This window comes from Sphaerodactylus townsendi, linkage group LG06 (genome assembly GCF_021028975.2).
Source record: "Sphaerodactylus townsendi isolate TG3544 linkage group LG06, MPM_Stown_v2.3, whole genome shotgun sequence".
Taxonomy (NCBI): domain Eukaryota; kingdom Metazoa; phylum Chordata; class Lepidosauria; order Squamata; family Sphaerodactylidae; genus Sphaerodactylus; species Sphaerodactylus townsendi.
This window is the reverse complement of record NC_059430.1, coordinates 11,710,647-11,735,429: the sequence shown is the minus strand read 5'-3', so window position 1 is coordinate 11,735,429 and position 24,783 is coordinate 11,710,647. Positions and strand designations below refer to the sequence as shown.

Here is a 24,783-nt window from a genome sequence, read left to right as displayed (position 1 = left end):
TGCCTTAACAGACCAGGTGATCGGGAGCAAGAGCCGCAGAAGGCCATTGCGTTCACATCCTACATGTGAGCTCCCAAAGGCACCTGGTGGGCCACTGCGAGTAGCAGAGAGCTGGACTAGATGGACTTTGGTCTGATCCAGCTGGCTTGTTCTTATGTTCTTAAACCTTGGGAAAGCTTTTAAAACAGGATCCCTCTCTCCTTTAGGAAGTTAAAAGGATGTAGAACTTTTTGGCAGCAAGGTTTTTAAAAAAGAGAAGACATTTGATCATCAGTTTATAGAAAAAAGTTCCTTTTTATTCAAGGTATGACAAGTGTATTTACAGTGTTCATTTACTGGCGAACGCGGCAAGATTTGTGTCTCGTTCGGACGTGAAGCCATATTGATTCTTCAAACAGGGAACGGGCAAATCACGACGGGCGCTCTTCATTGAAGATATCTTGCCAGACTGGCAGACGCAGCCTGATTTTGGCGTTATCAATGTTTGGAACCGATGTCTCCGGGACCAAATTCAGTCTTGGCTGTAAAATACAGCAGACTTCGGTCTAAGGAATTGTTCCGACCACTTCACAATACCAGCTCTGCAAAATCTGGCACGCGTCCATTGAACGCTTATTCGGCAGTTGCGCGACCAGTGTCTTCTCAATCATTTCCGCCTTCCCCTATCTCTGTAGCCAGTTATCCCGCTGGAAGCGTTGAAGCCCGAGGATTCTGATCCGCCCCCTCCCACCTAAATATTCAAGGCAGCTTTGGACACACCATCATTTCACTCGTATTTCATCCTACCATGCTTGTACACACAAAAACCCACACTCCCAAGTACTTTCTTAATCAAATAGGGCCTTAGGAAGACAAGCCCACAAATTACACCAAGTTGGCAGTCACTCACTTTAGAAAAAAAAAATATCCAACAAGTTCACATGTAACTTTCTTGCTTTTAAAAGGGAGGCCGGACAGATTCCCAACAAGATGAAGGTTTGTTGCCGGATCAGTTTTTTAAAAAAGTGTTCGCTTTCCTTTGTAAGGGGATACAATCAAGGCTTCTATCGCCGTTACTAATTAGATAACGGGTCTCTCCCATGCCTAAAGTAAAGCAAAGCATTGAGAGACCATATGGGCATGGATCATGTCATACACAAATGCATTGTACTTGAGGGAGCAGAAGGACTCTTGTCACAGTTACTGCAGGGAGGAAATGCTGCACAATGGCTTAGTAGTATCCGCACAGACCTTTCCATCCCAGTTACAGCTCTAGGAACGATGTATGAACTGCTTGGCTGCTCTGAGCCTGAACCGAGACGTCGCTCTGAAGGCTCGTAACACGAGAGAATCGTTTTTAGATACAGCATGGCTTTTGGATACAGAAGCGACTCACGGGAATGTGCTTTTGTAGAGGTTTCATATGAGAGTGGGTTGTAGAAGTTTCATATGATAGAGTTCCACCCAGAGCGACAGCCGCTGATTTGTGTGTTCAGCTTGAACTGTAGTGTACACACAGCCATCGGGGAAATTTTGTGGCAGCCTCAACAACTGGTTACATCTCTCAGGATGTCCCGCTCAACAGGATATACTTGTTTTTAGAAAGGCCTGCAGCCAGAGTACCCCCCCACCCAATACATATTTTTTACATCTTACAGGCAGCAACATGTATCACAGTGAGACCAAAATGAGGTATGTATGTGGCTTCAGGATTAAAAATAACCAATTTCAGGATTTCTGGGGGGTGGGGGGTGGATAGTGCTCTCCAAGTGCATTTTCCTTTCCCCAAGATGAAGCCGAAGACACGGTGAAGTTCCTGCCGGAAAGTCTCATCCAGAAGTGTTTTTCAAAGCTTTAAAGGGAAAGGGGGGGTTAGTTTGTCTCACCTTAGGAGCAAACCGATTGAAATAATCACCCACTGGGTTTTGAAAAGGGCCGTCAAGCCGGGCAAACTTATCAATGGTTTACACCATAGGTGTCAAACTCGTGGCCCTCCAGATGTTATGGACTACAGTTCCCAGGATGCTGGCAGGGGATAATGGGAACTGTAGTCCATAACATCTGGAGGGCCATGAGTTTGACACCTGTGGTTTACACCCAAGTTCAGAAATTAGTTGCCACGAATTAAGAAGTTCATGCTCCAAATAAAACGATCAATGTACACCTTATCCGCCTTGACGAGGGCTTAAATCGCCATTTGGAGCCAAACAAATAAATTAGTCTTGCGTTAATACGCAGAACTTCTGTCAATAAATAGCACTCTGCGCGAGATATGCATTTTAGAGCCAGGTCAGGTGATCTTCCCCTTCTAAGCCTCACCCAAAAGTGGGAGCTGGGTGACGGAGAGAAGGAAAATGAGCGGGGACAGAGTACAGACACATCGCTTACTCTTACCTGCTTCATTGACATGTAGAAACCAGCTCTAAGGCTTTGTAGAAATACACGCCCTCTCCAACCATCAGAATAAAAGCAAATTAAGCCACAAAGATGGAAGCAGCTCTTCAGCGAGGCACTCAACTAAAGCTACTAAAATTTCCCACAGGTCTCCCAGCAGCCAAATGACTGAATATTTTTAAAAATCTCATGGTTAGGTTATTTACAGAAAAGGTTTGCGCTGTAACATGCTGCCCAAGATTAAGAGTAGGCTACTTAAACCCAAGGGTCCCAATTTGGATCCCTGACCCTTTGATTTGCAGGTGCAAAAGTCATGATGCCGTACGATGCCGGGACGTTACGACGGTTACAGGCAGAAACGCACTCAGGGTCAGAGCACCTTTCCGGAGAGGCGGTCGGTGTTTTTAAAAAATGTGCGAGCACCGTGAAAACGAGCAAGCCATTTCGTAAGCCGGACTCGAGGTGCGTCAAGTTTTATCCCGTGACAAAAGGACTGCAAACCTTTTTTTCCTAATGCATTCATGTAACACGGATCAACGAAAACCTGCCACAAAGGAGTGTAAAATCTGGTTTCCGCAGCCCCCGCCCGACGAAACAGGTGTCGAAACCAGGAGCGGCTTCAGGCCGAAGTTAGTACCGAAATAAAAATCGGCTGACCTACTTGCATATTCCAAAGAAAAACCTCATCGGAATTTTACGTTTGGCTTCAAACATTTTCCTACAAAGCTTTATTCTAGCCGTATATTTACAAAGAACTGTATATAAGCAGGATTGCGTAGTGAAGTCCTCTAGGGGCGCGCGGCTAGAGATGACGATCCACCTTAAAATGCTGCAAGTTACACCTGTGGTAAGACTCTTTGCTGTTGACAGGCAATCCAAAAATGGGCATTCGCTTTCTTCTGAGAGAGCAGCACAGGTAGAGAGGTTGGCTGGTGGAAGAAGAGAAAAGACGACGCCTTACGGATGAAGCCCTGCTTACTCTAAACACCTTTGAAAATTAGGAGGTCAAGTTACAGGCACAGTTAGTCCCGCATGGGGGGGGGGGGGGGGGTTTGCCGCATTTAGCATCTACTCCAAAAAGCATGAAGAACTCTTGAGTTGTTTTAGACTGCAGTTCTGCCCACGGCTTTTCCTCCAGTTCACTGAATCCTCGGAGCAACAAGTCCTGGGAGCACGATTGTGGGGTCTTTCGTTGCGAACAGTGCTTTTTTTAATGAACCGTGGTGTAAATTTAAAAACTGGCATCAAGACTTTGTGACAAATGTTACCTTTGTACACAACCGGAACTTTTGTGCTCATCTTTTCTTCAAAAAGGACACTATAAATAATATAAATTTAGAACCAGTCTTCGGCACTCTCGTCATTATACCATGTTGTTGCTTTCGCCGACTTTGTCTACGAGCTGTTGCGGGCAGGGGGGTGGGGGGGGTGGAGAGAAGAAAAGGGGAGAAAAGTTTTAGTTCGGAGATTCAACCACCCTTGCAGGATAATGCTAGGCACCGCTGAATAAACAGGCAAGGGCCTGAACTCAGACCGTACTCACCGGGTTCTTTATGGGGTCTACAAAAAAAAAGGTTAATGCAACTCAGTTCTAACTGTGACACTGTTTCAGCATGGGGTGCTTTTATACCGACACTGACAGCGACATGAAAATGCAACGCAATGGAACAAACAAAAAAAAAGAAATCAGGGAAAAAGGCACGTCTCAATGCTGTCAGCTCGATGACCCAAAAGGGAAAATAAATTGGAAGTCAGCTTTTCATGCATTAATAGATCGAAGATGATTTTTTTTTTCAACTAACCATTATTGAGGCCTGTCTTCTGAGCCTACGCGGGCTTTGAAGAAAACATGGACAAATAAGTTTTCAAGTAGGATTTAACTCCGTTAAAAGTCCAATGCATACTGTGTTTCCCCGAATATAAGACAGTGTCTTATATTAATTTTTGCTCCCAAAGATGCGCTATGTCTTATTTTCAGGGGATGTCTTATTTTTCTGTGTTCTGTTCGTCGGGCATGCTTCCAAACAAAAACTTTGCTATGTCTTACTTTCGGGGGATGCCTTATATTTTGCACTTCAGCAAAACTTCTACTATGTCTTATTTTGGGGGGATGTCTTATATTCGGGGAAACAGGGTAAGTGTTATGGCTAAAGAACAACAATCAACAAAACATCAAATCGGATTATAAGGCACGAGACTGGGACGCTGAAACTGATTTAGCGAGGGCGAGAAAATGCAATCGACATCAACACGGCTTGGACACCACCCCTACAAATTACTGGATTGGCAACTAAGCGTTTGGGGCTGTTATGGTACTCTAGCGTCGTAACCTGGGTGTTGATGTTGGAAGGAGCATCCTCAGTGGCTCCCCAGAACCGAGTTTGAAAACCACAGGGGTCTGCAACCTGCGGCTCTCCAGATGTTCATGAACTACAATTCCCATCAGCCCCTGGCACCATGGCCAATGGGGAACTGTAGTCCATGAACATCTGGAGAGTTGCAGGTTGCAGACCCCTGCACTAGCCCAAGCTACCAACTCCCTATCGAACAGCATTTTTAAAAACCAACTCAGCCAATCGCAAACATTTTCAGGTTCACAGATGAGTTGAATAAATACTTGATGATGACGATGCAACAGTCTACGGACCTCAACTCGCAGAGAAAGGAACCGGTCAGACACAGAAGCCCTTTTTGTACCAAAACAGGTGCTAATCTGAAGCCAAAATGAGATAACAAAAAGGCACTCCCGTAATTGTTATCACGGCTGCCGAAGTTCAAGCTGGATCAGTGGAATGTATGTGGAACAGGGTGGTGGAAGAAACCGTGATGTAGGTGCTTCAGAGTATTATGGGGAACCTTCATGCAACATGCTAATCTGCAAAAAGGGAAGCTGGGTTGCCAAGCTTACTAGCAGGAGAAAACACCACAGGAAAATCCTTTTCTGGCCCATAGGATGAAGGCTATATAGATTTACTAGTGGATCCTACCCTAAAATATTCTGGAACCAGCATAATTGAGGTTCCCTCTTTCTTTGAGAGACCTAGAAGCACGGACCACATTAAACAATTGAATAACAGAGGCGCTTTGGGAGTCCAAATTTTGGATGCACCTCTTCGTATGAGGGAAGGCTGAGATGCTTTTTACTCTAACAGATTCTGTTATGGGGTGCATGGCTTTTGAGCGTCACAAAGCTCTTCTTCAGAACAGAAGTTACCCTTGGGGGATGAACTTGGCAACAACTACCGGTATCTGTGGATGCTTTCGGAGCTGCAAACAGAACAAAAAACTTTAAAGGATGTTATGGAGTTAAGGATTTCAACCACCAAGACATATGAAGAAACAGAAGCAAAGGTGTGTTTTAATACTTACTGAACTTATACCGGGTAAATTCAAGAGATACCCAAGAACCGGCACTCTTCTAATAAAACCAACCACCACAGGGAAAAAGCCCCTTTAAAAAAAAGAAAAAAAGAAAAGTTAGGAAAATTATGTACAATTCATGCCGTTCTGTCTGACAATACAATAGGATTACCATGAAAAATGCTTACTTTTTCCATCAACCAATGAATGAATATGGTGCTCTAATTCTGACAGGGGATGTTCTATTATTGAAGATAAAAGATACAGATTCGCAAATCTATGCAACTAACAGTTTAATGACTTTGAGAAATTTTGTATGGTTACCAAAGCACCTCTAACTATTCTCAGACTGACTAACCTTGTTAAGTGCCAGCTTGTTAAGTAGCAGCTACTTAACACCAGTAACTTAGAATTCCCTACAAAACAAAGAGAGGTAGAATACTCTACTGGGAGAAGTCTACCAAAAAGTCAGTCCGGTTCTACTGAATTGGGTTTGCATCTAGCATGTCCGTAATACTGTTCCTAAGGTAAGCCTACGATAGAGCCATAAATTAATTCCTTGCTCAGAGAGGATTAAGAGAGGGAATCACACAACTGCTTTTATTTCTCTCTATACCTCCTACTGCTTAACTAATTAGTTTTAAGCAGATTACTAAAATACACAACACTAGACCACATTGGAACAGCTGCAAAAATCAATCATGAGTGCATAAAGTTTCACAACTGCAAGAGTGATAGGTCTACTGTTATATATGATCTATATTTTGAAGCAAAGGAAAAATCAAAAATTATTTCACCACGACGGCTTTCTGTTGGGATCCACAATCAAACTAGGGGTGGCCCAACTACATGTTTACCCACAATGCCCGTTAATTCAGAGAAAAGCGAATATAAGTACAGTGGAACTTCGGTTTTCACCGGTAATCTGTCCGGCGACACTCGGCCAAAACGGAAACTGGCGAAAACCGAAGCTAAGCCGTTTGTGCATGCGCTACACAAACGGAGTAGAAAATTTATGCAAAAAGTGTAAATTTATGCAAATGGCATAGCAAATTTACGCAAAAAGTGTAAATTTACGCAAATGGCATAGCCGAAAACCAAGGCGCCCGGCGAAAACCGGGGCAAAAAGACGGCCAGGGGAGACCGACGAAAACTGAAACGGGCGAAAACCGAAGGCTACGATTACCGAGGTTCCACTGTATATTAAATGTGTCTGAAATAAAGCACTTGATAACTGCTGAGGCAACTGAAGGATGACGTGAGTGAATAAACATTCAGAGATACCAGAACCTAACCTTTTATTGCAACATGAAAATTGAAGTTTGAACACCCCCTCCACATTATGGTTAAGGAAACTTAACTATGGTTTGGCGTGATGCCTGAATTAACACCCGTGATCAGAATTTGGGATAAGTTTGGGCAACTGTGGTCTGTGCTAACTTCAATTCAGTATGTCGTGTGCATTTTGCAGAGGCTCCTGAACCTAGACCCTGGAATGCTAAACAGATGGACAAAGAAAGCAGACAAGCAGCTCTAAATCATGGTTTGCTTGAAAGCGCAAACCACGGTTTGGGTTCTAAGCTATGGTCACTGGAAAATGCGGTATGGTTTCTGAATTAAGCCAATGATTTTCACTGTGGGAGGCTACGCCAGGTCTCATGAAACTTAGTCTATTACTGAAAATGGAAAGTTTCCAAAGGACAGATATTGATTTATAACAGTTTCTTCACATGATGAATTCTACAAGGAATACAGCACACACAGCTGCAAAATTGGAAAAAGGTAATAATTCATTCTAATGAAGATATAATGATATCTTGGGTCCCATGTTCCCTCCCCTGCAATATGACAGCTAAACAGTTTAACTAAGTCACCGCACCCCACCCCACTTCTGGTTTTAACCATGGCTAAATGCTACAAAAGCATATTAGCCAAATCCTTCTTTACCAGGGTTCACTAATCACTTTCATACCCCGGCTTCAAACCTTACTCGGCTTAAGTGTTAACTGCTATTACAATGGTACTGACATCACGCTTAACTATGGCATTGGACTTTCGGAAGGAACAGTGTGGTGTAGTGGTTACGAGCAGGCGGATTCTAATCTGGAGAACCGGGTTTGATTCCCCACTCCTCCACCTGAGTGGCAGAGGCTTATCCGGTGAATCAGATGTGTGTCCGCACTCCTACATTCCTGCTGGGTGACGTTGTCACAGTTCTTCGGAACTCTCTCAGCCCCACCTACCTCACCAGGTGTCTGTTGTGGGGAGAGGAAGGGAAAGCAGCTTGTAAGCCACCTTGAGTCTCTTTACAGGAGAGAAAGGTGGGACATAAACCCAAGCTCTTCTTCTTCTTCCTGATAACTGGATCATGTTAAATGGTCCGGAATGTTATGTCTCCTCCAATGTAAAGATTAATGGGTTTCATTTAGCCCCTTAGGCCCATGGTGGCGAACCTTTGGCACTCCAGATGTGGACTACAATTCCCATCAGCCCCTGCCATTTGGCCATGCTGGCAGGGGCTGATGGGAATTGTAGTCCACAACATCTGGAGTGCCAAAGGTTCGCCACCACTGCCATAGAGCATAGGTGTCAAATGGATCTCCAGAGTTATGATCACAGTTCCATCATCCCTTTGCCATTTGGCCAAAGTTGGCAGGGCTGATGGGAATTCGTAGTCCAATACCCATGCCAAAAGGTTCGCCATCAATGTTGATAGAGCATAGGTGTCAACCGATCTCCAGATGTTATGATTACGCTCCCATCATCCCGCCATTTGGCCATGCTGGCAGGGCTGAGGGGAATTGTAGTCCAAACATCTGAGGCCAAAGGTTCACTAACACTGCCATAGAGCATAGGGTGTCGTAACCTTTGGGACTCCAGATGTTATGGACTACAGTTCCCATCATCCCCTGCCATTTGGCCATGCTGGCAGGGGCTGATGGGAATTGTAGTCCACAACATCTGAGTGCCAGCGTTCGCCACCACTGCCATAGAGCATAGGTGTCAACCGTGATTCAGATGTTATGGACTACAGTTCCCATCATCCCCTGCCATTTGGCCATGCTGGCAGGGGCTGATGGGAATTGTAGTCCACAACATCTGGAGTGCCAAAGGTTCGCCACCACTGCCATAGAGCATAGGTGTCAAACTCGCGGACCTCCAGATGTTATGGACTACAGTTCCCATCATCCCCTGCCATTTGGCCATGCTGGCAGGGGCTGATGGGAATTGTAGTCCACAACATCTGGAGTGCCAAAGGTTCGCCACCACTGCCATAGAGCATAGGTGTCAATTCAAGGATCTCTCCAGATGTTGTTACAGTTCCCCATCATCCTCACATTTGGCCATGCTGGCAGGGGATGATGGGAATTGTAGTCCACAACATCTGGAGTGCCAAAGGTTCGCCACCACTGCCTTAGACACTAAGCAGACTGCTTGCCCATGGGATCCTTACGGACAGTGTTACCTGTTGTTTAAAAACATTTCTCTGGAGATGGACGGTGTTCCAGTTTATAAGAACGGAAGTTTCTGAGTCCGCCAGGCTATGCTCATTAACCCTCATGCTTCAGACTGCAATCATTCAATGTCACAGCTTGACCACAGCAAAAGAAAAAGTTACTGTTCAAAAGAAAAGAAAAGACTGACGGAAGAAGGCTTACCGGAATAAGAGGAAGAAACCATAAATTTCAAGGACCATTCCTATCAAGGGCCAGCCAATAAGAACAACAAGTACTCCTCCCAGAAAGAAGCCCGAGGCTTTCATTTTGTGTTTCTGGAAGAAAAATCTGAACGTCCTTTCCAAACCGATCACGAAAGCCAGACCGGCCACAAATAAAACCTGAAAGAACCAAGAGTGACAAGAGTTAAGAGGACAATAATATTCTCGTCCACGCAAATATTACGTATTTATAGATTTATGCCTGAAACCCACGCTTATTCCCATGTTGTACTCGTGGCAACGTAGAACTCAAATGTACTCTTTGGAAGATTGTTTTCCTACAACACAAAAGCTGGATTTGCTGGAGTGAATGAATTAATTTGTGCAAAGTTAGAAGACATGGCAGTGGTATCAGCTTGACCTTTACTAAGAAGCAGTCGTGTAAAAAGTGCATAAACTAGACCACAAAACCAAGTCGATCTCTCTGGACTGCAAAGCTTTCGATTTATTCCAGACAATGTATCTGGAAGCTGGAAACCAGAAATGCATAAGCTGGGTGAAATGCAATCATACCAAGGTCAGGGATAAAGTAATCAACGTATTCAGCATTTGTAAGACTGGTTGCATTCCGCTGACATTAAAGTTATTGCCCATCTTATCTCGCACTCAGCTGTGTATTTTATAACCCAGATAAGATACAAACCACACACCCAAATAAGAGTAAATTGTCTAGACAAGATATTGATTATTGCTCAGGTGCACGTGGCAGACCACATCAGACGTGTAAAGTTACACCAAGTACAACACATCTGAAATTAAGCATTTGTCAATCCTGATTAATTCAACGGGAGTGTTAGAGCACATATCTAAACATCAAATGGAGCTGTAATTCCTGAATTCTGGCTGGACTGTACTCAAGTTGCCTGACGCTTATAGGCAAAAGTAAAGGCTACCTTTACTATACAGGAGTCTCAACAATGACTTATTAACAATTAAGTAATCTTAAGGTAGTACTGCATAAATTTTCATGGTGTTCTCATGGAAGAAATTTCAGCTAGTGCAAAATGCAGCTTCTTGAATCCTTACAAGGACTCCATGGTGGGCACATATCCAGCCAGTGGCGTATCTGCCTAGGGACAGGGGGTACACTCTGTCCCCGTGCGCCACTAATCTGGTCACGTGGGGGCGCAAAACCAGCCCCCTCTCACATGACCAGGAAGACGTCGTCTTCAGGCGCCCTCGGCCCTGCCCATGTTGTCATTGACATGGGCGGGGCCAAGGAAGTCTGAGGACACCCCCCAAGCCTCGCCCCCCTCTTGGCTAGCAGCTGGCAGTCCCTTCTGCCCTCTCCTCTGGGGAGAGCAGAAGCAATTGAAAGACTCTGTCCTCGGCTCCTTTGGTTTTATAAACACGGGGCCCAGGTTTCGGGTAGTGCCCCGCCCCCTTGAGCCCCGAACTTTAAGGGTAAAGTCAAGGAATCTGTGCTGAATGTCAAAGGAGATATGAAGGCAACATAAAAGGAGCAGGAAGAGATATACCCATGGGAAAGAAATCCAAGGATACCGCAATACATAGTTTTTGACTCTTCATTCTTCCTGTTCTTCTTCCACATCATTTTTTGCTAAGGAGAACAGACAGCCATTTGCTGAGCGTCAAACGGCTAACAACTAAAACCAAGTCTCCCAACGCATAAGCCATCGAGGCAATCTTGTCACACTTAACTAAATACCTGACTCCTCAAAATTAACTTTTTCTCAGGTATTTGCCTGTATGCCAACTACACTGCACATTCAGAGGAAAGTATGTTCAGCTGATGTATTATATAAATGCACTTACATTTCCAATAGCCAAAAGTGCTTTGTCAAAAAATAGGATCATTCCAAAGAAAAGGAAAAAGACTCCAAAACCCGTAAGTCCCATTCCAATTTCTGTAATATAAAAAAGGAGCAGTGTTAGTAAAAACTCAAGACCCAGCCAAAGGGTAACAAAAAAGCGATTTAATATACAAAACACTCTTTTTCAAGCGGTATTCCTCCTAAAAGTCACTGAACTGTTTGCACCCAACAACTGCCTCTCATTTAGTAAAGTTGCAGCATGTAAAAATGCAAAAATTGCCTTCCCGTATTTGATCAAAGTCGCCCTTAGTCCAGCAGTAACCAACCTCTGAACAAATTCAGCTGCAAAACTGGCATCCCAACCTGTAATTTCCCCTTTTTCTTTCTTTTATCTCAACTATGGCCCGCACTAACAGGAAACCTAACTTAATTTCCTTGATGATTACCTGCAGATGTGTTTGAAAGGACTAGATGCTGGAAGAGTCTATTGATTAGCAATAAAATACCCACAAAGTTTTGAAGGGAAATCCAGTGCAGAGCCATCAAAATCAGAGGAGGAGATCCAGTTCAAAGAAACAGAGTGACATCATCTCTCCCAACTCAAGCTATGGCAAAGAAGAAAAATGTGCAGCCCCCAGCAGGAAACAAGATTTGAAATGCACGGAGAACAGAAGTCACACGATTATCCCAATGCCCTAACTACGTACTTTTTTTCTTCAGTGTATATTTATTTGCATCAGATCAAAATGGCTTTTTTAACACATGGTGAAAAGATAGACTAAACCAGTGGTGGCGAACCTTTGGCACTCCAGATGTTATGGACTACAATTCCCATCAGCCCCTGCCAGCATGGCCAATTGACTGCATGCTGCCAGCATGGCCAATTGGGCTGATGGGAATTGTAGTCCATAGCATCTGGAGTGCCAAAGGTTCGCCACCACAGGACTAAACCTAAACTACCACTACTGCCTTTCTCTGAGAGCAAAGAAAAACCGATATTATTTTGGAGAAGGTTTGTCAAGAGCTTAGGCAATCATTGCAAATGAAACCCCCCGCTACCTTGTGAAACTTCACAAGGAATTAAAAAACACTATTGGGGCAGGGATTCCCTCTTGTGCTGGCAGCTCACGTAACTTTTAAGTACCTCTAATTGTTGAGATCTGCCAAGCAGTCCTAAGTCTTACAGTATAATATGAAGTACACAAGGCATTATACCATCCTACGTCGAACAGATAAACTTAGCTCTATATCAGGGACAAAATCCTACTACTCCCAAAAGGCAGCAGATGATCAAGGATGAGCGGTCACACCTTTTGGCAAACTATCAAGGCCAGTCAATGCGCACAGATCTCTGTTCATATTATTTTTCTCACTACGATGAGAAGAATTCGGATTTATACCCCACTTTTCTCCACAATAAGGAGTCTCAAAGCAGCTTACAAACCCCTTCTCTCCCTACAATAGACACCTTGTGAGATGGGTGGGGCTGACAGAGTTCTGAGAGAACCGTGACTAGCGCGAAGTCACCCAGCAGGCTTCATATGTAGGGACAGGAAGAGGGATTTACACTCCTGTAAGGAGTCTCAAAGAAGCTTATGAAGTCCTTTTCTCTTCCCCTCCCCACAACAGAAATTTTGTGAGGTAGGTGGGGCTGAGAGAGTTCTGAGAGAACTGTGACCGGTCCAAGGTCACCTAGCAGGCTTCATGCATAGGAGTGGGGAATCAAACTCCAGGGAGTCTACTTCTCTTAACCACAGCACTGCGGTACAACAGATGTAAAGGCTGGTCCTAGGCTGCATGAGGAGGTACCAGCTCAGTCAGTGGCATAACTAGACAAACTGGAGCCCTAGGCAAAACTTGAGTTTGATGCCCCCCCCCCCCCCCCGGTGCGTGCCTGGTGCAAAGTGCACCCCCCGCCGCCCCATTGTAGCTATGCCCAGTGGCGTATCTAGGCAAACTGGAGTTTGGCGAACACCCCATGGGCAGCCGCCCTCCCCCACTGTGACCAAGCAATGATTTTTTACACCAGGTCGTTTCAAAGTCACCATCACATTATAGAACATGCCCCAACTCACAAATCTGAACACAGCAATAGGCCATGCCACACAGCAGAAATATTTTTTTGAAAACATTTTCAAAATGCTTTCAAAATGTTTTATTACTGCTATGAAAACATTTTATGGTGTTGTATCCAGTCCCCCAATTGGGGGAAACAGCATCACTTTCAATGTTTAAACTGGGGACCTCAGATTCTCCCTTTAAATCCATGCCAAAGGGGGGGGGGGGTTAAAAAGAAAATCTGGGGAAATTTGGGGGGTGCCTGCTGTCAGGGGTGCAATTGTTAGCTAGCAGCACCAAATTCTCAGAGTATCTTTAGGAGACTCTCCTAATGATACCACCCAGGTTTGGTGAAGTTTGGTTCAGGGGATTCAAAGTTATAAGAACATAAGAACATAAGAACAAGCCAGCTGGATCAGACCAAAGTCCATCTAGTCCAGCTCTCTGCTACTCGCAGTGGCCCACCAGGTGCCTTTGGGAGCTCACATGTAGGATGTGAACACAATGGCCTTCTGCAGCTGTTGCTCCCGATCACCTGGTCTGTTAAGGCATTTGCAATCTCAGATCAAGGAGGATCAAGATTGGTAGCCATAAATCGACTTCTCCTCCATAAATCTGTCCAAGCCCCTTTTAAAGTTATCCAGGTTAGTGGCCATCACCACCTCCTGTGGCAGCATATTCCAAACACCAATCACACGTTGCATGAAGAAGTGCTTCCTTTTATTAGTCCTAATTCTTCCCCCCAGCATTTTCAATGTATGCCCCCTGGTTCTACTATTATGAGAAAGAGAGAAAAATTTCTCCCTGTCAACATTTTCTACCCCATGCATAATTTTATAGACTTCAATCATATCCCCCCCTCATATCCTTTCCAAACTAAAGAGTCCCAAACGCTGCAGCCTCCCCTCACAGGGAAGGTGCTCCTGTCCCTCAGTCCTCCTCGTTGCCCCTCTCTGCACTTTTTTTCTATCTCCCTCAATATCCTTTTGGAGATGTATACCAGAACTGGACATAATAGTACCTGCGCGGTCAGCATACCTGCTTTATATAAGGGCATGACAAATCTTTGCAGTTTTATTCTCAATTCCTTTCCCACTATCCCAAGCATAGAGTTTGCCTTTTTTACAGCTGCCATGCATTGAGTTGACATTCCCATGGAACTAATAACCAAGACGCCTAAATCCCTTCTCCTGGTCTGTGACTGATAGCACGGACCCCCCGTAGCGTGTATGTGAAGTTTGGATTTTTTGCCCCTATGTGCATCACTTTGCATTTTAGTTACATTGAACTGTATTTGCCATTTCTGTTTCTCCACTCACCTACTTATTTCCAAGGTCCTTTGGAGCTTTTCAAGAATCCTTTTGTGGTTCTCACCACCCTACATAATTTGGTATCATCTGCAAACTTTGGCCACCACGCTACCCACCCCTACTTCCAGGTCATCATTTATGAATAGGTTAAAGAGCACTGGTCCCAAAACGTGATCCTTGGGGGGATACCACTCCCGACATCTCTCCATTGTGAGAACTTCCCATTAACACCCACTCTTTGTTTCCTGTTTTTCAACCAGTTTTTAATCCATAGGAGGACTTCCCCTCTTATTCCTTCATTGCTGAGTTTTCTCAACAGTCTCTGGTGAGGAACTTTGTCAAAAGCCTTTTGGAAATCCAAGTAGACAATGTCCACCGGTTCACCCCTGTCCACATGCCTGTTTACACCCTCAAAGAACTCTAGTAAGTTTGTAAGACAGGATTTGCCTCTGCAAAAGCCATGCTGACTCTTTCTCAGCAGGTCTTGCTTTTCTACATGTTTTATAATTTTATCTTTAATGATAGATTCTACTAATTTACCAGGAACCCTCAAAAGTGAAGCCCCCATCTTCTATTAGCTCCCATTGGAAACAATGAGTGATGGGGGCACCCCCTTTGGGAGTCCATAGCTTTGGACCCCCTGGACCAAACTTCACAAAGCCCGGGTGGTATCAGTAAGAGACTCTCCTGATGATACCTCCCAGGTTTGGTGAAGTTTGGTTCAGAGGGTCCAATGATATGGACCCTCAAAGGTGTAGCCCCCATCTCCTATTAGCTCCCATTGGAAACAATGGGGGATGGGGCACCTCCTTTGGGAGTCCATAACTTTGGACTCCCTGAACCAAACCTCACCAAACCTGGGTGATAGCATCAGGAGAGTCTCCCGAAACATCCCTGAAATTTTGGTGCTGCTAGTCTAAAAGCTGTGCCCCTTGCAGGCCAAAAACGGAAAACCCACTAAAATACCAAAAAAACACAAACGAACCCTGCATTTGTAGCGCCCACCACAAGGGGGCGCCCTGGGCAACTGCCCACTTTGCCCAATGGGCATTACACCCCTGAGCTCAGTCTGTTTCTTCTCTGTGCTGGAGAAGGAATCAGACTTAAGAATGTGGCCTACTGCCTGTTTAAAAAAAAGAAGGTGATGCTACGGCCAAAGAAAGAACCTCCGGGCAGTAGAAGACTATGCTCGGATGAAGTTGGGGACTCAACTCCCCCCTCGTGGCTACAGAAGGACAGCAAGGACCATTGCTAGGCAACCAGGAGAAAATTAATTCTTTCCAGAAGGTCTAATATCAAAGCTTAAAAGAGATGCTTATGTTCTAGCAGAGGAACAACGGAAATGGCCCTAGCTGAATAGACAGAAGGCACCAATTCCACCCAGAATGCTAAATCTTTATTGAAAAGAGATGGGATTTTATTCCCAGACAATTCTTTTCCTGCTGCCAATCAGTCCAAAGCCTCACACATGCAGATACAAAGCCCCCGCAGCCCCTATCTAACCCACACAGCTGCACAAAATTAAATCCTGGCAACATCTGTGAGTTGTATTATTGATGAACTATTAACAAAAGTGAGACGGAACACTTTCATTATTGGGAGAGTTATGAATAGCCCTTAATTGTGGGACTGTGGCAGGACACTAGAAGCAGAAAGAAAAGCTGCCTCTTCGGAAATCTGAAACCGTCTTTCTTTTACCAGGAAGGTATTCTTTTCTACTGGGTCTTGCGCCTACCGTGGACAACTCCCGTTTCGTCAGCATTTATTTTCACCTAAAATGCTCGGAGTCAGGGAATTTCAAAGATTAACTTCTGTTAGCTGTCCTATCACCCACAGTGGGTTGTAGCCAATGGTGTTGGAAAACTATTTCCCCTTGCTAAGCAGGCCGAAAATAGATAGTTTGGTACAATGCCTCTGGGTGAAAAAAGAAAGAGACAGACGGCCCTTCTGAGAACTGAAAGGAATCGATGCATAATGTGAGAAAACTATCACTGAGTACAGGCGGTTCTTAGGGCCAAACTACAGGCGACAGCGTTCGGCAGAGGCCAATTTGCTGGTGGTCCCAGGCCCCTCCATGATACAGCTGGCCTCTACCCAGGCCAGGGCCTTTAGCGTCCTGGCCCCGAGCTGGTGGAACACTCCCCCCGCCCACCATCCAGGCCCTGCGGGACTCACAACAGTTCCGCAGGGCCTGCAAGACGGAGTTGTTCTGCCAGGCTTTTGGGGAGGTCAGCTGTTGAGCAGAAGTTAAGGCAGTTAGGGCAGTTAAGCTGAGCCCTCAGACTGAGCAGGTGGAAAAAGAGAAGTCTCTCTATATACCTGCATGTATTTAGTTCAGTGGGCGTTGTTCACTGTTTAGACAGCACTTGAATGTGAAACAAATTAACTGAAACTTAAAAGAGTTACTTAGTTTGATGTATATTGTAACCAACATAAGCTTCACATCAGAGGTGGGATCCAGCAGGTTCTCACAGGTTCCAGAGGGTAGGTTACTAATTATTGGTGTGTGCCGAGAGGGGGTTACTAATTGGTGATTTTGCCATGTGATTTTTGCCTTAGTTACGCCCCTCCTCTCAGCAGTAGCGCACAGAACTTGAAGCAGTCTAGCAGGAGGTGCACCGGAGTGCGTGGCAGCCTGCGCCTGCGTGCATTCGTTTCCCACAGGCATTTCCCACCTAAGGACCGGTGCAGCGGCTGCATCCTTGCCACAGCCCCACCCAGGAATGCCACGCCCCTGGAATGCCTGGCCACGCCCACGTCGTGCCCTGCCCAGCCCCATTGGAGCTACGCCACAGTTTGAATCCCACCACCATGGGAACCTGTTACTAAAATTTTTGGATCCCACCACTGCTTCACATACAACATTTTGATTTTTATTATTTCTTGAGGAATATTTTACCTCACAATAAATGAATTTTTTAAATTGGTTCTGAATGCTTTACATTAACCAAATCAGAATCCACGCAGTAGCAGAGAGTTCCTCTTGCTCTACCGATTTATTGGGTCTAACTGAGAGTATGCACCAAGGAAAACAGTGAGATTTCCTTTTTTTAAAAAAAATATTGTACCAACAAAAAATTACAGGATAGGAAGAAAAATTACAAGAATGAAAAATAAGGAAACATAACAAATTAAAAAACCCCTGAAAAAGTAGCGAACAAAGAATGAATAATACGAACAAAAAGGGGGAGCTACTTCAAAAAGCTCTTAGCTCACAGACTTGGTGATCCGAGATTTTCTCAGAACTAGTGGGTCTGTATCACACCCCGTCCAGTCCACCTGTCGAATTTTAGGTCCCCAATATCTGGAAAAATCATACAATCACAGAGTTGGAAAAGACCCCAAGGGCCATCAAGTCCAACCCCCTGCAATGCAGGAACACGAGAGCTGCGAAAAGACTTGCTCCCCGAGCCAGCAAAATAGCTCCTTTCAGCAAGAACGGTTAGGACAGTGGTGGCGAACCTTTGGCACTCCAGATGTTATGGACTACAATTCCCATCAGCCCCTGCCAGCATGGCCAATAACATCTGGAGTGCCAAAGGTTCGCCACCACGGGGTTAGGAGCACCAAGAGGCTCAACTGAAGTGCCATTTCCCCAGAAACAGTGAGATTTACTTCTGAGTAGACACGCCTAGGATCATGCTGTTAGTCTCTTTGTGTCACAGGGACAGCTTTGGTTTATTTTACACCATTTAAAGCATGCCAGGAGGTCCAAACCTTCGACTCCAGCCAGTTAACTGTAAGCCCACAGCTATGCCAAAGAAATCAAGATCAGAACATATTGTGAGGTGGAAATGAAAGGCTGCTTCAAAGACTATTTGCTTTGTACTTGGAGATGATGCCCGAGAACAAAATGTCTACCCCACAGATCTTCCTTGACCTACAGAAGCATGAATTTTAGGTGACTATCTCTTAATTTAAGATACACACCAAGCACCTAAAGATACAGCTGTAATGAGATCCATAGCCCCAATTATTTAGTATTCAAGGAAATCGTACCTGAGCATCCTGTGACTCCAAACCCAACTCACAAAAGAGCTGTTACCCAGGATTTATTTTGAGGGCTATGCCAAGCAGATCCCTTGTTTTAATTTTCATGGTTGTGAACTGCTAAAAGAGGTTTACGCTAACAGGTGAATCAGCAGAACAACCACCCAAGAGAATATACTTTGTGAATGGAGCTGGGCTCTAACGCAACAGAGGGATTGCTTGGCTGCTCCCTCCACTCTCCTTGATGGGCTCAGGAGAAGCTGTGGAAGACAGAGGAAAGGAACCTGGAAGACACTGCAGGTCTTCTCATTCAGCAAGCCCTGCGACAAACTCCAACGCCCACCTACCTGGACTTCAACTTAACAAACATGGTTTCAGCTTTTTCCTGCCCCTCCAATATTAGCCATCTTAGCCTCTTTTATTAACTAGCTCCACAACTTCAGTTAACAGTATATTAGATCTTTGCTGTACCATGAACAGATCTCACACTTCAGCAAAAACCTTAGCATTTACACTGAAAGCAACTGCAGGCAGGCAGGATGGGAACATGGAAATTCTGCTAAATCTTCCTTCCTTAGAATTATTATTCTCCCTGCGTTATTATGCAAGCCATTTGCACAAGAATTTGTGCACCAACTGTCTGCACAAAGAAACCCCACACTGGATTTAAATAAGGGTTTTCATTTTTATTTTATTTTTTTGCTTTAAGAACCAGACAGCAGGATCCAAAGAATGATGCAACTATTGCCACATAATTTAGGGGTCTGAAGAAGTAGCCTCCTTGCTAACAAAAAAACATGTTTGAAAGTTTTTGATATGGTATACAGCTCTGCAGCTCATGGGGGGGGGGGGGGGGGAAGGCCAGGTATGCCCAATGTTTTTGGATGCACCCGTAGCTGTTTTTCTGATACTGACCATCATATAACCAATAAAACTTTGATATTCTTGTTTATGAACTTGTCTTGTTAAGGATGTTCCAGCAGCTTCATTGCATCACAATTTCAACTCTCCCATTAATTGTGAAAGATACCAAAATGTCATCTTGGGCAACTCTGATGAGTAAATGTAGGATGACTTTATTTTAGGATAAAGGAACAACCAACAAAGTAACTGCTTGCTTAATTAATTGCACAGAAACACTTTTGCCTCTAGAGAGCAGTTAGCTGACATACCCTAATTAAGTTATCTGAGAGTGCTTCAAGGCAATTCTGAATTGGGGCAAGTTTTATGAACTACAATTAAACATTAAGTTCTTTTCAGCATGGATATACAGAATGGTACGTTTTAGCTGAGGCTCCCGCTTTGACTCCAAGAACTGCTAACATCTGTTGCCCTGAGCTTTTGAATTATAACATGCAAACAGAACAAGGGAAACCTAGGCCTTCAACGTTGCTGACATTACAGCAATGAAGAAGAGTTTGGATTTATACCCCACCTTTCTCACCTGTAAGGAGACTCAAGGTGGCTTACAAGCTCCTTTCCCTTCCTCTCCCCACAACAGACACCTTGTGAGGTAGGTGGGGCTGAGAGAGCTGAGAGAAGTGTGACTGGCCCAAGGTCACCCAGCAGGAATGTAAGAGTGCGGAAACACATCTGGTTCCCCAGATAAGCCTCTGCCACAGGTGGAGGAGTGGGGAATCAAACCCGATCAGGTGGAGGAGTGGGGAATCAAACCCAAATCAGATTAGAATCCACCTGCTCTTAACCAGAAAGCAAACCAATACTTTTAGCTTAGTTTTCTGGAATCTAAGCAATGTCATAACACGGTACTCAAAGCATCTCACCTGCCATGGTGGGGCAACAGGCCACAACCAAATGTTCTGAACAACATAGTGTATATTTATAGCAATTTCGGCAAACTTCCTAATGTTTCACCCAGCTCTATGGCTGGCATCTTCCAAGGCATGCCACGGTAAGATTTGTTTCTTTCCGTGGCACAGTACAGAGATTCTACATTGCTGCAGCTGAGGCCACAGATGTGGGCAAAATATTAGGAGCTAAAACTACCAGGCTGCAGCCACACAGCCCAGAAAACCCGTAACAGCTAGTTGATTCCAGCCAAGAAATCCTTTGACAATTAATTGTCATTTGTTCTCTTAATACAGTTAATGGTTTAAAAATAATCAAGCAATATTTCTTGATTTGTCAAATGCGCCACTTAATACAAACAGCACTCTAGAAGTCATGGTAAGTTCTCGCCTTTATAGCTCCCCCCTCATTCCACACCCTCAAAACATGGCATTTTCCTCCAGTGGTGTTTCTCCTCCAAATGAAAACAGATCACATTCATCCTATTACTTTTCTCCCTCTCCTCTTTCCTATTATATGTGCTTGACTGTAAGTTCCTTGGGGGAAGGAACCAGGGGGCATCCATTGAAAATGCTGGGGGGAAGAATTAGGACTAATAAAAGGAAACACTTCTTCACGCAACGTGTGATTGGTGTTTGGAATATGCTGCCACAGGAGGTGGTGATGGCCACTCACCTGGATAGCTTTAAAAGGGACTTGGACAGATTTATGGAGGAGAAGTTGATTTATGGCTACCAATCTTGATCCTCTTGGATCTGAGATTGCAAATGCCTTAACAGTCCAGGTGCTCGGGAGCAACAGCCGCAGAAGGCCATTGCTTTCACCTCCTGCCTGTGAGCTCCCAAAGGCACCTGGTGGACCACTGCGAGTAGCTGAGAGCTGGACTAGATGGACTCTGGTCTGATCCAGCTGGCTTGTTCTTATGTTCTTAACCTGTCTCTTTTACCTACTAAAACCTGCAAGATACTACAATTCACCAGTCAGGAGTGCTTTAATTGTGTGTTCCTGCATTGAAAGGGGTTGGACTTGATGCCCCCATGGGTTCTCTTCCGACTCTATGATTCATGCTATATAAAATATAGTTCAACTTGCGACCAGACACAGACAGCAACGATACGGATCAGGACCATCTGGGGAGGGTCCTAAAGCCTTCCCTGTTTTTCCAACCCCAAAGAGCCACCATTTCCAGTGCTGGGGAAACTTCTATGTAGCCATCAGTACATTGTAAGCTTTCTTGCAGAGCAAATAGTGACTAACCAGAGCTACTTTGGGTCAGGTAAATGGGACGGGGGGGGGGGGGGCCTTAAAAACACTGTGCATTGTAGGTCTGGTCCAAATCAGGCACCTGGAAATTAAGCGATTAATAGGGAATTCCAAGCACACTTCTGATTGCCAGCCCTTATGGATAGACCTCTCAAATCTGACACTTTGTGTTCCTTAACATACAACACAATCTGAGCGTGGATGGGGAGAGAAATAGCTTCTTCTGTTTTCACATGTCTGGGTCTTACTCTGTTCTATTTTCAACTAGCGGTACCCAGCCATGCGTTGCTGTGGGTTATTGGGGTGAAATGGGAAAGGAACAGATGCTGACCCTTCCCTCTCCCTCCGCTAGGGTAGGTGGGTCATATCCAGATGCTGGGCCCCTTCCCTCCCTTGCATGCCACCCCTCACTCTCTCCCCTCCCTCACTTCTCTTCCCTTGCATGCCACGGCCCCCCTCCCTCCCTTCCCTCTCCCGCTTGTGTATGTATGTATATGTGTTTCACTTCCACATCAGTTATTGCCTATGTACTGTTTTCACTGCTCATATCTGGCCATCTGAGCTGCACGAACATTCTAAGGGTGACAGTTACACACAGGCAGCTGCATGTCTTTCACCATGGAGCGCCAGGAAAAAGGCGTTTTACCTGGACCAGGTGTGAAATTTCAGGTACGTGAACATCTAAAAACACTCTCACCTGGCTGACTACAGTGGCTGGGAATTTTCAGAGGAATTGGCCCAGCAGTTACTGAGTTATACTATTACTAACAAATACATGGTTTGCTTTTTATATATAGAGATAACAGAGCTCCTGCTAGAAAACTAACCTAGTGGTATTTCTTTGCATTTTTCATAGGAACAGCCATGTTTGCTGCAACCAAATAATTCTCTGGCACTGTAAACAAACAGAGTTCTAAAAGATCTTTAAAACCAAATATTATTACAGTATGAGCTTTTGAGGTAGAAACCGCTTCTTCAGACACAGTGATCAGCTTATCACTCGCCACTGCATTACACCCGATACCAGCGGAAAAGTAAATGCTGGAATCAAATTGTGTTAGGTACCACAACACTGCTGTTTATCATTGCTTTCACACACTAATGTGGACCCCCGCCTCCAGAATTATCGCAGCACTTTAAAGACTACGATCAGAACATATACTTTCATGCTCCTTAGCCCATCCCACTGTAACACTACACAGTGATAAACTGGCTACGACTCACAGAACCATATACCTGCAACATGTCTGCCAGCCTTTAAGGTGCTGGTGGTAGAAAGTACCATCAGGTCACCGCCAAATGATGGCAACCACAGAGGGTGTTCAAGGCAAGAGGAATTCAGAAGTGGTTTGCCACTGCTTGCCTCTGCACAGCAACCTCGGACTTCTTTGGTCTCCCATCCAAAGCTAATGAAGGTTGACCCTGCTTCGTTTCTGAACGCTGGTGAGATTAGACTAGCCTTGCCTTTAAAGTACTCCAAGATTATTATTTGTTTACGCATTTGGATCCAGGTGTCGCTTCAAAACCAAGAAAAGATGCACAAGGTCCCAGGTTCAATCCTTGGGCATCTTCAGTGAACAGGCTAAAAATATCAGCTTTTCAGAGGCCTGAACGCTAGACAGCTGCTGCCCATCACTGTAGAGAAGACAGACCTTAACAGACCAATGGAATCAGTCCACACATGGCAGCTTTGAGCGCTTATTTGCCCTAAAATCAGTGAAACCAAAACCAAAACTAAACACAGACAGCTAAAAGACTGCCAGCACGGGGCAGGTCTTTTGTGTCAGACTGGGATCTGCAAGACCTGGATTTTAATCCCTATTCTGCCTTAGAAGCTTGCAGGGTGACTTTGGGCCAGTCACACTCCCGCAGTCCAACCTACTTCACAGGCTTGTTGTGGCAAGGAGAATGATGTAAGCCACGCTGGATTCCCATTTACAGAGAAAGGTGGGGTAGAAAGAAAATAATATATGAACTGTTAAGCAATCATATGAACGAGCTCAGAAAAGTGGAAAAATGAACATACTAACAGGACATTATTACCATTTACAGCTAAAAAAATAATTTTTTGTTGTGAGTCACGCACGCCGCATGAACACCCCCATACCATTTCTGTTTGTTTTAAATGTCTATTGCTTTGTACTTTTAAAAATACATTTATTAGAATGTTTAAACAAGACCCCCCCCCAAAAAAAATTTGCACAGATTCTCTGCAGAACCCACTACAATCTTTGACACAAACGTTCCCCATCACTATAAACAATTACTTTCCTGGCATTCTGAACATTTCTATTTCCATTTTATAAACTGACAAGGAGGATTACAGCTGCTCCTCAGTTCTAGGGTCAGGTCTACGGCAAGAGATCTGGCTTTCAATGGCCCAGATCCTACAAAAGGATTCAATAGCCAATTGCCCACTGCAGGTTTCTCCCCGCCCTTCTCCCACTCCGGCACAAAAAGTCGTGCCAGAAATGCTCTCATACTGTTTCAATTTTGTCAATGTCCTTTTTGAATTGTGGTGCCCAGAACTGAACCCAGTATTGCGGACGAGGTCTGAACAGTGCAGAATAGAGAAGGACTATTGGATCTCTCTCGATTTTAGACCCTATGCTCCTATTGATGCAGCTCAGAATTGCATTGGCTTTAGGTTATATATCATGAACGTTCATTAAGGGCACTGAAACCCACCATAAAGCCAATCTCTGTATCCCAACCCATGAAATCTATTAGCAAATCGGGAGGCCAATTAAACCAAGCTCGTCTAAAAGCAACTTTTCGGAGGCTGTCAAGCAGGGCGATGCGGGAAGAGTGCTGTGGAATGGTGCTCTTGGAAGCCGCCCTGAGCCCGTTCGGGGAAAGGCGGCCTCGAAGCCAATCAATTAATTAATCGATCAATTGATTCACAATAGACCCCAGCCCCGCCCCCTTCCCCTGCCTTCACCCACTCTGAGTATCCGTGAGAGAAATCATGATGGCGGCAGCCTCAGAAGCTCCGGCGCAGAACGGGGTGAGGCGGGCGAAGAAGAAGAAGAAAAGAGGACGGAGGAGAAGCGGCCGCCACGTCTTCCGGAAACACGCAGCCTCCTCAGTCGCTCCCCGGCTTCGGCTGCCACAGCCGCCGCCACTA

General features: G+C 44.9%; 1 protein-coding gene across 1 annotated transcript; it reads right to left on the bottom strand.

Moving 5' to 3' along the window:
• Positions 1-3,072: 3,072 nt before the first annotated feature.
• GOLT1B (golgi transport 1B) lies at positions 3,073-24,774 on the bottom strand. Its single transcript, XM_048500252.1, has 5 exons — positions 24,602-24,774; positions 11,228-11,319; positions 9,393-9,571; positions 5,743-5,824; positions 3,073-3,775 (listed from the first exon to the last, which is right to left on the bottom strand). Exons 1-5 carry the CDS (start codon positions 24,624-24,626, stop codon positions 3,737-3,739), a joined length of 417 nt encoding a protein of 138 aa, XP_048356209.1. The 5' UTR covers positions 24,627-24,774; the 3' UTR covers positions 3,073-3,736.
• Between the last annotated feature and the right edge of the window lie 9 nt (positions 24,775-24,783).

What these genes read in the sequence shown, in the direction of transcription:
- GOLT1B (XM_048500252.1), bottom strand. Translation starts at nt 24,626, where the DNA reads ATGATTTCTCTCACGGATACTCAGA. An exon ending in CACTTTTGGCTATTGGAAAT is followed by an intron (nt 9,572 to 11,227) that starts GTAAGTGCATTT and finishes TGGTTCTTTCAG; the next exon opens with GTTTTATTTGTGGCCGGTCT. An exon ending in ATTTACCCGGTATAAGTTCA is followed by an intron (nt 3,776 to 5,742) that starts GTAAGTATTAAA and finishes TGCCCGCAACAG; the next exon opens with CTCGTAGACAAAGTCGGCGA.